Source organism: Nematolebias whitei, chromosome 2, assembly GCF_014905685.2.
Source record: "Nematolebias whitei isolate Nwh7 chromosome 2, NemWhi1, whole genome shotgun sequence".
Taxonomy (NCBI): Eukaryota; Metazoa; Chordata; class Actinopteri; order Cyprinodontiformes; family Rivulidae; genus Nematolebias; species Nematolebias whitei.
The window spans coordinates 20792139-20806584 of NC_056499.1; the positions used below are offsets into that span (position 1 = coordinate 20792139).

General features: G+C 41.3%; 1 protein-coding gene across 1 annotated transcript in view; it reads right to left on the reverse strand.

Annotated features, from left to right (window-relative positions):
* Window positions 1-265: 265 nt before the first annotated feature.
* The window catches only part of nfatc3a (nuclear factor of activated T cells 3a), a 63535-nt gene continuing 49354 nt past the window's right edge, over window positions 266-14446 (reverse strand). The window contains exons 9-10 of the mRNA XM_037690699.1: window positions 12376-13452; window positions 266-349 (exon numbers count right to left, since the gene is read on the reverse strand). Coding sequence (XP_037546627.1) covers window positions 273-349; window positions 12376-13452 — 1154 coding nt within the window. The 3' untranslated portion in view covers window positions 266-272. The remainder of the gene's footprint in view (window positions 350-12375; window positions 13453-14446) is intronic.

Genomic DNA, 14446 nt, shown 5'->3' on the forward strand with positions numbered 1-14446 from the left:
ACTGGGAATCAAACGCATGCCTGAGAACTTACAGCTGTGAGAATCCAAATGTTCTGCTGTGGCTCGACCTGCTCTGGTTTCTGTTCCACATCTGCATAGTCATCTACATGTTTAAATCAGAGCTACAGCATCACTGAAATCAAACCAGAGGAACTTTCTTTAGTTTTCCACCCACAGTCTCATCTCCTGCTCTCGCAGCACGTCCTGGTTCTGTGGAGTCCGCAGGGTGAGGCGCTGGAGGCTGGAGCGGCGGAGTTCGAGCCACAGCTGAGCTACGACTGGTTGTGAACTGACGGAGAACCGTGAGCGCTGGGCGACTGGGACATGTCTCTGCCGATGATCTCGTTCACTGTGGAGACAGAAAAACAGAGATAGGGAGGTTTTCTTTAAAACAACTTGAAACCAGCACAAAGTGTCCGAGCACGTCCTCAACCACAGAAAAGCTTCAAAAAGCTTCCAGTGATGCAGTGAGAACAATACAGTGCTCCGATTGTGGGACTGAAAACAAATGTTGGTGCTTTAAAGACATAAACCAGCTGACCACAACGTTTAACCACAGGCCGATCGTCCAGTGTTTAGCTGGACAACATCCTCACATTGACAGTTTTACCTCACACAACCCACGACATGTTCAGGTTTATGACGGAGCCGCTTGGGTAAGAAGTGTCGTCATGTTTTAGCAAATAATTTTATTAGCCAGGTTTATAACCACAACGCTGCTACAACCAGATCCAGGTAAAGTTCTCTACGCACACACACACACATATACATACATAATGCATTTAAGCTTACGTTGCCTCCTGTGAAATACTTTTTCATACAAATTCTACTTGCAGTTATATTCAACCATGTTGTGTTGACTATCTCTTGTTAGGACCTTGTAAATATTAAATTTCTTTTTAACTTTTTGGCACTTGATTTTGTACCCTTATTGCGTATTTCTTGTTTATTTGTTTTGATCAAGTCAAATCAGTTCTCATCCTGAACATTTCATTGCACTGCTGACATTGTGTTAACAATTCAATTAAATTCAAAAATACTTTATTAATCCCAGAGGGAAATGAAGTGTCGTAGCTCATCATCCTGGTTTCATTCAAGAGTTGTTATAGATGCTGACAGCTGTGGGCTGGAAGGATCTCCTGCAGTGAATCTGAAGGATCTGGCCACAGATACCGATCCGTCCACCTGTATCCAGCTTGCTGTCAGATCCGGCGGGCCTCTCGGTCCTCCTGGGCAGCCGGACCACCTGAACGCTGGGCAGAATCCCTTCCTGAGCGATGGTCACTCCTCCCAGCAGTCTGCAGAGCTCCTCGTGCCACAGACAGACAGCTGAAGGTGCCGGGGGAAGATCCCGGTCCTCCTGATGTCACGAGTCGAGTTCCCCACCAGCTCCAGAATCTCTGCAGTCAGGCACTCGAGCACCGCCGTCAGGTTGACAGGAATTTGTCCACGGCGCCTCCTTTTCAACTCATTTGGGATTTGATGCTGTAGTTGAGGTATTTCAGCTTTTGAGAGGTTAATCAGCTGCTCCTGGTTGTTAAAAAAAACACCTTGTTGCCATGGTTACGCATCATAACAAATGCCCAAAAGTAAAAAGGTTTCAGTTAAAATCCTTCCAGTTGCACAGCATCTGATACCAGAGGAAATAATCTTCCAAAAAAAGCAATTTACATCCAGAAGAAGAAGAACTAAAGTTTCCAAAAGCAATAACTCAGCATGAGTGTAACAGAGCTGCTCCAACATGCAGCCAACTTGAGCAGCGCAATTCTATAACTTTTTTTTTCTAGAACCTGCATAAACAACACAACTGTTAATGAAATAATTTGTATTTATTTCCAGCAGGGGGCAGCGCAGTCCTGCACAGACTTTTACAGACTTCAAATAAATAAATAAGAAGCTCAAAGTGGAAAAACTCGAACAGACTGGCAAAACTCCGAGTCTGCACAGCCGTTTCTCTGATGTGAGCTTTAATAACTCCTGACACGACAAGTGACAGAAGCTATTCCATTCAGCGACCGGGACATTCAGGCCTTTGTTTGAGTCCAAGAACTGTAGCAACAAAACACTGACTCTTAAACACACGTCTGTGCAGCTGGGTCGTCCATTACTTCACATGACCTTTCATGGTGGTTCGGTACAATTCTCCAGACTCCCTCGTGAAGTTTGCACACACAGCTGAAGAGCAGTGTAAATCCATTTCACTGTTAAAAAAACTTCATCTCAACTTCAAGCTCAGCAAGGCTAACGACTCCATCGTCCCAGTTCGGAGCTGGATTCAAAATAAAAAGTCTCATGTTCAGCCAGCACGTGTGATTGTTTCACAGCTGCTGCCTCCATTCAGTTCTCACAGCTGGACCACAAGAAACACGGCAAAAAGCTCGTAAAAAACAACTGCGGCCTTCAAGTAAATCAACATCAAATACTGTCATGGTGAGAAAGACGCGAGGACAGGAAGATGGAGGACCTTCGTTTGATTGAAACTTATGGAAAACTTGTCATGTTTCCACTCTACGGATATATAAGCGCTCAGTTTTCATGATGTGACTTCTTAATGTGGTTTCAACCGCCAAGATGTTTTACATGTGACGATGAAAGGTCAGACGCGCAGCGCAGAGATCACACAGGGTAAGCTGGTTTCAGAGGGTGCAGTAAAGAACTATTGCCCAGTTCAGCACTGGGAGATTTACAAGGAGACTAGTCTGTACATGGCAGATGACATGCAGCTGTACCGCCCCCAAACTGGAGCGAACAATCAGAGATTCCCCGGGACATAAAAAAACAAACACTTTACTGTAAACTGTGATCTTTGAAAAGGTAGCAGGGAGTGAGTCAGTGAGTAATGAGCAAGTGCACCCGGTTGGTTTCTGAAGAAAACCAAAGTCATATTTAAATTAGATCTGACGCGTGGCAAATTGTTGAAAAGAAACACAAAAATGAAACCGTACTGCCTTCATAAACTCTGCACAATAGATTTTTTTTATTTTTAATTAAACATCAATTTATTTTACAGTCCCTGTTAAGGCGTCCGGCCCTTTTTTTTAAATGTTGTGCATCATTTGTGCTTTCTGGCACTTTCTTTTGTGTCTGGCCACCAGCACTCACATCATCCTGTTAGCGTGGGAGGCTCTTCCTTTCCCATGTCAGCCATGTTCACACACTCGCAGAACACCACACACTTTAGAGTCTACTGTGACTATCAAAGCGAACCTTTGCATACACAGCACAACAATGAGGTGAAATTGAAGAAAAGTGCACCACTTTATTGATTTGTAACAAAAATTGTTATGTGAACAAGAAAGCGGCGATGGGGCGTCTGCGGGTCTCCTTTAAAGGCCGTGACCTTTGAAAGAAAAGACGAGCCGTGCAGCCGCCATCAAAATAATCAACTATCTTGCTGGTGTTAGAAGAGAAGCAGCTGTGGTGATCACGTCTAAAAGAAAAGCTGCGCATCTTAGTGCCACTTGGCAAACAAGTTTTTTTTTCTTGTTATTTTGGGTAAAAAGGTTCAGGTTAATTTTAACAGTGCGATGTTAACACAGGCCTCCTGCAGTGTTGGTGAATTGTAGAGCTGTGTTTGTTCACGGGAGGCATCCTCTCCAATATTAGACACAATCTGAGCGCCATCGAGCGAACTGTGAAAAACCAGCGTTCAGTGGGCGTCTGCAGAAAGCATCTCCCTTTCCGTCGTACTGATTAGAGTGTTGCAAACGCTAACCTGTGGACTGATTAAAAACAGAATAGAGAGGAGCCAAACTCAGAGCAGTTAGCGTAAAGTAAACTGAAGACCTGTGACTCGACCAAGTGCAACTTCAGAGTAATTCCTCTCCTTCTGATTCAGAGTTCTCATAAAAACGGGGCGACGGGACGTTTTCACACCATTTGTCATGAATTTTTGCTTGGCTTCAGTTCTGAGATTACAGCTTTGAGAAATGTAAATTAGGATGATCTGATTAGAAAAGTCGTTGTTTTTCTCTTTCTTTCATCGAACGAAAGATGTCCGCACCGCTGCCTGTTTATCTCTTAGAAGTTTTCCCTCTCAGTGGACGCAGCTGGACGAACTTTAGAGAAAAGTTGTAACTTAAAAGTTGTAAGTTGTAAAACTTCAAAAAACTTAATCCCTTGTAAAAGCCCTGAAAAAAATTGTAACTATAACTAGAAAGTTCCTGGAGAAACTTTGACGGGGACTGCTAGGCTGTTGCCAGTTTAAATTGTTGATTTGACAGTACTGTGTTGGGGTTCGCTCTCAGCTACCAGTATACCAAATTTCAGCTGAATGGTTCTAAAAATGGTGATTTATCCTATTTTTTCTCTTTTAACTAAGGTAGCCATCTTGGATGTTTGATTTGCATTACGAATGTATAACAACTAACTCTCAGCTACAACCATGTTAAATTTCAGCTCAATATCTCAAAGAATGACCGAGTTATAGTCAAGTTGTGTGTTTGATGAGGTAGCTGTGGCAGCCATCTTGAATCAAAATGGCTCCAAACGTTCATCAGTTCCAGACAATCATCTGATTATTACATTCTGTGAGTTTCAAACATATCCAACAGTGACTTTCTGTTTTCTTCAGGGACATTTACACTCATGTGACTCGACAGCAGCAGTTACTGTGGAGTGTTCTCATTCATTTCCTATGTGGAAATATGGCAACTTTGTTAGCAAAATACGTCACCATGGTAACTCTGATTGCCAATACAAGTAAAAGCCCTAATCTTGAGATTGAGCCGGTCGTTTTGATACAACTTTTGTGGGGGTACACTTTGCAGTTCGGTAACAGAAGAAAAATAAAGAAAGAAACGCTTATTAAGTGTGGAATGGTGGGGCCTTCCATGCAATGCATGGAGAGCAAGGCAATGCCATGGCAGTCCCCGATAATTTTTTAACCAACATAAAACAAAACCATTTTGCAACCATGAGCATGAGAATGTCAATTTACAGCCCCCGTAAAAATATTCACCCCCTCGCCCGTTTAACACTCGTGTTTTTGGTCAATTTATTTTGAGCTTGACTGATTTACAGCAGCAGTAGAAGGATAAGACGTCCAATACTTTTGTGAGGTGGAGCTCCAGACGTCAGGAATCCAGAAGTGAAACAGAGGTTTGAGTCGAGGACGGCCTCTGACAGGTTTCATGTGCCGATAGCGTTTTCTCAGGTTTACTGGTTCTGTTCATGACAGTGCAACAGAAAGCCAGTGATTCAGCGCTGCCAGTCGTAGTAGCTGTTGCTCTGAATGTCTCAGCCGGAGGGAGATCCTCTGCAAATGACAGGGAGGGGGGCTCCCCAAGCAAAATATACATCTGCAGTGAGTAATACTACTACTACAACCAGCAGGCTGTCATCAGATCGATCCTTCCCCTGTGAACCGTTCTGATCCTTTCTGCGTTTACCACTTTAACTAAAACTAAGAAATCATTAGATATCGATTAGAAATCTGAATAAAACCCACTAAACCCTCTCTTGTTTATCATCCAACACAAAATTAAATCATGGATTAGGATCAAAGAAGTTCAAATTGTTGTTCTAATCTTTAGCATGACATGAACTTTTATTAAAACCTCAGCTGTCATCTAAAAATTTAAAGGGATGCAAGGATCTAGATTAAATACACAGCTCTGATTATTTCCAGCAAAAAAAACAAGGTGCACTAAGAAAATTTGAAATCATAAAAAATAACAAAGATATTGTCAAGTCTGCAGATGGTGAACAAATAAGTGTCGGGGGCTTCTTTACTTCCCCCAGCGAAAGTTTCACATCTAGAAGGAGACCGCAGCAACTGAGTAATCTGATTACTCTTTTTCTCAAGTGCATATCAAAGGGGCAAATTAAAAAATATATTTCTATAACACAAAACAGAAGTGGAAAAAAGGCATGAAGACATTTAGAACGATGAACATGTCTACCATGGAAACGGAAAATGGGTAATTAATATACAGTAACTAGCTATGACGCACTGAAAAAAGTTCCCTAACCCGTGCAGAAATAAAAATACTGTAATTCTAGCAAAGCAGCTAAAGCAAATAATATCAAGAGTGTCGGGTTCTTCAGTCCAGAGAATGAAGACAACATGGCACGATGGAAAACATTTGTGCGAAGAGAACAAGAAGGAATATGAATGCACAGTTTCCACTTGCTGGGTTCATTAACAACATGAAAGTCAAAAACACACCGAGCGCACACACACACACACACACACACACACATACACACACACATTGGAAACAGACGGTCAGGGAACAAAACCTGAGCTAAAATCTTCCAGGCCGGCTCAACAGATTTTTTTATTTTTTTTAAGCTTTAGTTTGATTTCACTTTGGAGCAAACAGCTGACTGGGTGAAGGCACAAGAGAGGCTCATCACAAAGTGAGTTTCTCAGAGTCGCTCGTCTCTGAATCATCTGTGGATTTCCATCCGAGTTGACGGTAAACCGTTGGCAGGAGTCGGTGTTTGATCTGAAACATGACGGCAGCTCCCCCCGGCAGATGACCAGCCACTTTAAGGAGAAAGACGCTCGGGTGGCCGTTAGAAGAGCTCGGCGACCCCCAAAACAACGAGTAATAAAACGATAGGATGTGAAAGAAACTTGTTTCTGCTTCGAAAATATATTTATACTCTTTAACTGAATTCCAACCGGTTTTAATTAGTAGAGGAAAATTAGTTTGCACTACATTTCAACAACTAAAAAAATCTCCAGAGCAAGCTTGAAGCTCCATCGAAAATGATAGAACTCACTTTTTACAGACGAATCCAAAACATTACGTGCACACCGCAGCTCCACGTGTACAAACCTGAAATCTAGCTCATTAAATCCTCACTTGAGCATTAATAAACCTGGTAACTAGTGCTGGCATGCACTCAGAACATGCAAAATAAGATTAAATAAATGATTATTATCATAAATTGTACTTGGCCTAATCTTTCTTCTACAGCACTTTGTAACTTCTTAAAGAATAATCTTAAATGAGTCATTTTTATTACTACTAATATATTGAGCCAACAGAAGAGCTCAAAAGTCTTTCTTCTTTTCCACAGAAGGATTTCCAAGCTTGTCCTGCATCTGTTCACTCAAAGCTCAGGAGCTGGCAGCCACTCAGGCCTTGCTGCCTCTGCTCTTTAGGGCCTGGAAAAGAAGAAGCAGAAAGTCTGTTTCCACTTGTTACAAGTGAAAAGACCAGCAAATGTTTGCCATTGTTTTCACAGGGCAGCAGTAGCGTTTATGAGATTTTCCTTCCACGGTTTTCTTTAAAGCAATCAAAAGAGGAGTTATTAATAATTATGTGATTAACGGCTGACTTTCTCTCACACACACACGCCAACACATTAACACACCAGCTGATTTATCCCTTTTATTACAAATGATTTAAAATAAGACGGGCTCCTAATTCGTCTGGATTTATTTATTTATTTATTTTGTTAAACACCACACACACAAATATCTCTTTGACAAATTCAGGTTTAGGTAAAGTTTAAAGTTAAATATAAACAGATGCATTTTTCTTTGCCTGTCGTGATTTTCTTGTATTTTTTGCTTGAAGTCTTGAACTCCAACTTCTGGGGGAAAGTCTTTTTGAAATCGTGGCCACAATTTGCCAAATTCGTTTCACAGCTCTCTCATATCAAACTCTGAGTGAAGCACCCACTGAAAACAACTTTTAGAGAGGGGCACAATCGTCTCATTTAAAATAATATAGGACATTATTTATCTTTTTTATTTTTCTTTCAGCTGCTCCCTTCTTCAGGGGTCGCCACATCAAACTAAGTCGCACGAAGACTTGGCAATTGTTTTTATGCTGGATGTCCTTCCTGACACAACCACAGACCACTGAGCTACCACAGCCTCTGCGTGGAGCAGAGCTGCTATCTAGGGTGCCTGGGGGAGCAGATGGTGGGGGTTAAGGGCCCAGAATGGGGCAAATGAGGGTGGAGGAAGGTGTGGGTGCTTCAACTTTCCCATTCACATTTTGACATTGTTTATCCGGGGAGTTGAACCGGAGACCTTCACATAATAGGCTCGCCTTCTCTAACCTCTGCACCACCTCTCCCCCACGTGGGACATTATTAATCTTAAATATACAAAAACCTTTCTCTGTAAAATGGGAAACATTTATTGTTTCTGGGCACTCGTGTTGACAAGCGTAACAAAAGTCAAATTGTTTTTATGTATTTCAATTTATAATAATAATTATTATTATTTATTTATTTCATAAGTCAGTAACTGGATGGTCTCGGCAGTGGCAGCCCTTATCTGAAGCTAGCTGTCTTTTTAAATGTTTTCCATGTGGCTCGACTACATTTTATTTATTTTTTCCTTTAAAAAAAAAAAAAAACGTGCATAATTTTTCTACGTTAGCAGGATAAATTACAATAAAATGTACACAATTTCTTCAGGCTCAAATTATGGTTTATTTTAAAATCTTATGGCCTGTTTTGTTTGATATTAAGTTCTTCCAGCTACACTTCACGCTGTACTCAGGTGTCCACACATTTCACTAAAGTACAACCAACAGCAGTAGGTGTGGTAGCTCGGTGGTCAGTGCCACAGTCTTGTAATCCAGAGGCTGCAGGTTTGAGCCCAGGTTGAGTCAGGAAGGGAATCCACTTTAAACAATTGTCAAATTGTTAGTGCAAGTTTGCTCGATGTGGCGGCCCCTACATTCTGGAGCAGCCAAAGGAAAACAAAAACAGCACTAATTATTTTATCAGCCAACTACAAGTAAAAGGGAATTTTGAACTATATATCAGACAATTTTAGAAATACGATACAGCAGTGTGCATGCATGCAACTTCTGGAGAAAGAAAGAAGCAACCTGTTCAGTGAAAGACAGAAATTAGAAGCTGTATGTAGGACGTGTTAAGCAGCACAATACGCTCGCGGTGCAATGCTGATTCAGCAACAGCTGCTAAAAGCTGCTCTCTTTCTGTCAAAACTGAACTCCAGAACACTAACTTTAAAACAAAATGTAAAATGAAAAGAATTTAAACTATAAAACCTTTTGCCACGGTGCATACACTGTCAACACAACTTATTTTGATATAGAGATAATCAACTGTGACACATTTTTTAAATATTGCTTTGCAAATATATGGATTACTATGTGCTTAAAAAGTGCTTAAAAAGTTGGGAAAATGTTTAATTTGTAAAGCTTCTTCAAAACTATTCTTCTGAACTCTCAGGCAAAAACTTCAGCCAAATTCAGAATAAAGTTCAAAATCTTACTTCTAACCTACAAAGTCCTCAACAACCTAGCTCCATCTTATATTACAGATCTTATTGTTCCATATTTTCCCAACAGAGCACTTCGCTCTCAGACTGCAGGCTTACTTGTGGTTCCTAGAGTTTCCAAAAGCAGAATGGGAGGAAGATCTTTCAGTTATCAGGCTCCTCTCTTGTGGAACCAACTTCCAGTTTCTGTCCATGAGGCTGACACATTGTCCAGTTTTAAGACTGGGATTAAGACTTTCCTTTTTGATAAATCCTATAGTTAGGGTTGGCTTGTTATGCTGCCTTAAGCCTTAGACTACTGGAGGACAAATTGGCTATATTTCTTTAAATTAATTGTTAAAATTGAATTGTTTTCATGTGATATTATTTCTAACATATGATTCTGGACCTGCCATTGTGTATCTGTTCCTTCTTCTTGTTCCTGTCAAACCCAGTCGGTTGAAGCAGATGGTTGCTTGTCCTGAGCCTGGTTCTGCTAAAGTTTTCTTCCTCATGAGGGAGTTTTTCCTTTCCACTGTTGCCTTCATGCTTGCTCAAGAAGAGTTTGTGATGGCGTTAACCTCAAAGTAGTCTGCTCCTCGGATAAATAATATTAATTTACTTTTTATGTACCGGTATATGAATGTTTCTGTTCAGTGCCCTGTGATGACTTTTTCATCCAAGTATTCATTATTTAATATTATTTAATTTCTCCACACAGTCACAGCTTTATTTTGTCTAGACGGACATACTGAAGCAAAAAGAATTGCACACATTTTAGTAAAACAATGCTTCTATTTTAGGCACCAAACATATTCTAAATTGAACGTCTCAGCTGAGTGACCCTGCAGTGGGGTTGGATCTTGAACTTGTCTGTCCATGTGTCTGTCAATCTGTCTTCTCACCTCCTGCGTGCTCTACCCTGCACACACACACACTCACACACACAACATCCTATTTCTCTCCCTTTCATGCACACAATCACACATCTCAAGCATGCTCTGGTGTGCGTCACAAGGGCCATCTGCTTGCAAACCAAAGCAGTCTCTACACACATTTGTGCTGCTTGTCATGTCACTGACACAATTCATTAAAACTACTGAGGTATTATTTTATTACTTTTTATAACACCTTCAAGAAAAATACCTAAGACCAATTATAAAATAAATAAATAAATAAAAACACTTAAGTAATAGGTGGATTCTATCTGAAAATTTACAGTGAAGGATGGGAAAAAGTCAGAACGGTGGCAGCCACGAGCTTTTGAAAGCAAAGATGGTGCAACCTCATTTAAATGGATAAGCTGTTCACTTGAATATTAGGTTGAAATGGCAAAGATCTCACAATCAACCACAATGACTGTTGTTTTACTTTTACCAAGTTGCCTAAAACAAATGCCCCCCATAATATGTACAGTTCCATGTGTTTCTGTAATACCCTTTCTGGCTCCCAAACTGGAGTAAAAGTGATCTAATTAAGAGAGTGTGCCATGACCTCCTAAAACTCAGAGCTGCGTGAAGCTCCTGTTGCTACGTTAAAACATGGCCTACAGAGAAATGGCACAGGAATCTATTTTAAGCCACAGGCTCAAAGGGAGATTTAACATTCCCGGCTGAACTATGTCGCAAACTTTGCTCACGCTTCTTTTTGCAAAGAAAAATAAAAGTGCAAATGGCAACTTTCACAGTGGATTGTGACCAACTAAAACTGAGCTACAGATTTGTGTGAGACCTGTTTCTTAAATAAACAATTTAATCTGTGCGCACAAATCATATTCTGCTCAGATGGACTCCAGTGGAAGTTGGTCCTTCACACATGATTTACCATCAGCAGCCCTAAGTTAATTGGGCTGAGCTTTGCTAACACACAACACCCCTCTCTGACACAGCCTCACAAGGCTACTTACTAATCCTACATTTTCAGAACCATTATCTTAATATACCCACTGAGTTAAGGCGAGGATCTAAATGCAAAGCCAGATGATTTAGGGGTTTGGATTAACACCTCTTGGATGCCGATTCATGCATGAGAATAAAAACGCATCGACTCCATGATCAGCTCTAAAGTAAAAAGTTAGAATAGTTAAAGTCAGTGCACGCACATGCACACACTGGATGACTATGGCATTGTTCCAGAGAGTCTTAGAGCAAAACAAACACAAAATATTGCAGCACTCCTCTGATCCTGAGCTCCAAAGAGCCAAAAAGATTTAAATTGACATTAATCTTCAAATTGCTGCGAGATTCAGAAGCTTAGCAGTTTCCAATTAGGCACTTAAATGTGATGCATCAGTTATCAGTCCTCTTGTGTCTATGATACCCAATACTAAGTTACAGCACCATGAGCAATAAACCCCCAAACACAACTATGCACTGCAGTGAGAGACGAAACACCATCTCTGTTATCAGACATCTGCATTTCAGCCCCTCCAAAACACAAGAACTGGTGATCTGTATTGTTTTACATCTGATGCAAATTAATCTTGTGCATCTCATATTTTACGGTGAATTTAATCTCTCAGCCACCCTTTGTTTCAGACAGAAAATGGGACTGATCACAAATGGCTGTGCTCCAAATAACGTGTCAAAAGATAGGACGAGAGGAAAAGAGTGGTGTTGAAAGCAGGAGCAGACCAACAGCAGTACATAAAGTCAAACATGCACAGTATCATATCACAAAGAGGAAATCAGATTAGATGATATAGGAGACATAAAGAAAACAAAGTGAAAAGCTGGAGTGATGGTCTCCATCATTATGATGTCTGTTTTGTGTGACAGTCCAATCGAAATGATTAGGATTTTTTTTTTTAATGCTGATTTTTGTCATTTTACATGTATTCACTAAAATAAAATAGCAAAGCCACCTATACAGGAGCCACAGTAACAAATATATTAATTAAAAAACATATTTTGTTTTCTTTAGAAAAACAAAATTTCACACATATCTAAACTTAACCCTGTTTTCTTCACATTGTGACAAAATGCACCTAAAATATTAAATTTATTTTTCTTAAATTGACAAACAAAACTGTAAAATCTGTGTGTAATCATGAGTGTCATAAAGTGACAATGCATTTATTCTTGAAATCGCAACAATAAAGTAAAAATATACAGTGTGCAAAGGTCAGAAAAAGTAAAACTTCATAGATGATTTAAGGATACCAAGTATCTTACCATCATCCAGTGTGATGTCCTGCAGGCCGATGGAGCGGAAGGTGGGTTCTCTGTCCTCTGGTTCTTGCTTAATATTTGGGCTCTCTCCATTCGAGGGAAAGGGCCCTTGAGGACTTAAAGGATGAACCAGTGGCCCCACTGCTGAAGGAGACAGACTGGTCAGAACTGGACTTGTGGCCTGAGGAGAGGGCTGTCCAGAATGCTGCTGTGGTAAGATCCCCAGAGGGCTGCCACCTGAGGTGGGGGAGGATGAAGTGGGAGATTGGTATGGTAGGGAGTGGAGCTGAGGAGAAGAGGGTCCAGAATGGGGAGATGGGATCATCTGTGGGGAATTAGTGGATGGCGTGGGACAGGAAGCTGATCTTTGACTCACTGGGTGGTAGCTCAGACCTCTCTGCACCTGTGGGGAGTGCTGCCCAGTCAAGGAGTGCACACCTTGAGAGGACACCTGGTTGGGATTTGGTGAGCAGTGAAAGCCTCCGAGAGCATGGAGGTGTGGGGATGACGGAGAGAGCAAGGGCTGCTGGCTCTGGGGGGATCCAATTATTGGATTGGTGGCTGAAGAGGGAACTGATGGTGAGGAGCAAGGGGAGGACTGGTAACCCATTCCCAAGCCAATTGGGTGTGATACTGCACTTGGGCTCTGCTGAAAGGGCATTCTGTCATAGCTCTGAAGGGGAAGGCTGGGCTGGCCATTGAAGGACATGTTATGACTCTGACCATGGCTGTGTTGCAAAGGCTGGTAGGAGGGCCGGAGGGGAGCAGGAGCAGAGCTCTGGTGGAACGGCATGTGGCAGTCTGCAGGAGGATGATGCAAACTGTGACCCTGGAGGTGAGGCAGGTGCGGGTATGGAGGGGAGCTCAGGGAGGGGCAGGGGCCCGACAGAGGTAGCAGGTCAGGTCTAGAGACTGTGGCCAGGCTGTGAAGGGAGCTGGACAGAAGGTTGTCCGATGGGTGGCCCTGCTCAGGAGAAGGCAGCTGGGGGTGGACCAGGCTGGCAGCATGCGCCAAGGGCATGGAAATAGGGGGAACAGTATGAAGGTCCAACTCGTCTCTCTGCTCCTGCTTTACCATAACTGAAGAGCGACAAGTAGAAATAAACAGAAAAAAAGAGAGGAGAAAAATCAGGATCAGACAAAAAAAAAACAATTGCTACAACGCCATCAGTAACTTTAGTAAATCAAATGCTGCCTTTCTTTGGATTCCAGTCACTTTCTACTGAGTGGGCACAACAGTGTGCACAACAGAGCTGACGTCTGGTCTTTAGAAAAAAAAAGACAAATTTATACTATCAGCTGTTTTTTTTTTTCTCATTCAACCTTTATTTATACAAGTTAGTCTCATTGAGTCACGAGGACTCATTTTCAAGAGAGACCTGATTTAAACAAAGAGCACAGATGAGGTACAGACAATAAACAGCCATAAAATGCATATAAAATTAAAAGTAAAAAGTATAAACGTGGATACATATCAACATATTGATATGCTAATCATGTGAACGCATTACATATTTGTGTCATTCCAGCCAGTTTATACATGCACAAAATTACAAATGAGTTCTCTCTTCAGTGAACAAGCACGTGTCTCGGTGCTTGCAGGACTTCAAGTCAATTGTTCTTGTTACACCCACAGATGAAGGTCGCAGTGGTCTGTGCATTTGAGCAACTGTTCAGTAAAGGGTAAGCTATGTTTGAACCTCAGCAGAGGCAGTATACACACACACACACACACACACACACACCAGGTGAAAGACACTAACTGGAAAGCAAATACAACAAACAAAAACGCAACAGAAATGAACAAAAAAATAATAACTGGTAAGAGCAGAGTTAAGTCATGCAATACAATATCTTAAACAGGTGGACATACTGGAAGATGAAAGAAAAGAAATGTAACCTCTAAATTAATCAAGCAATGGCTTGGCGTTGCTTTGCTTTATATAAAAAATGAGAAACTTCAACTAACAAGAAGCTGCCACAAATTCTCACCCCCTGCTTCCTTGAATCTGTAACTTTACCTCTGATAGCTCTGAAGTTAAACTGAAAAGAAGGCCTTAAAAAAAAAAAAAAA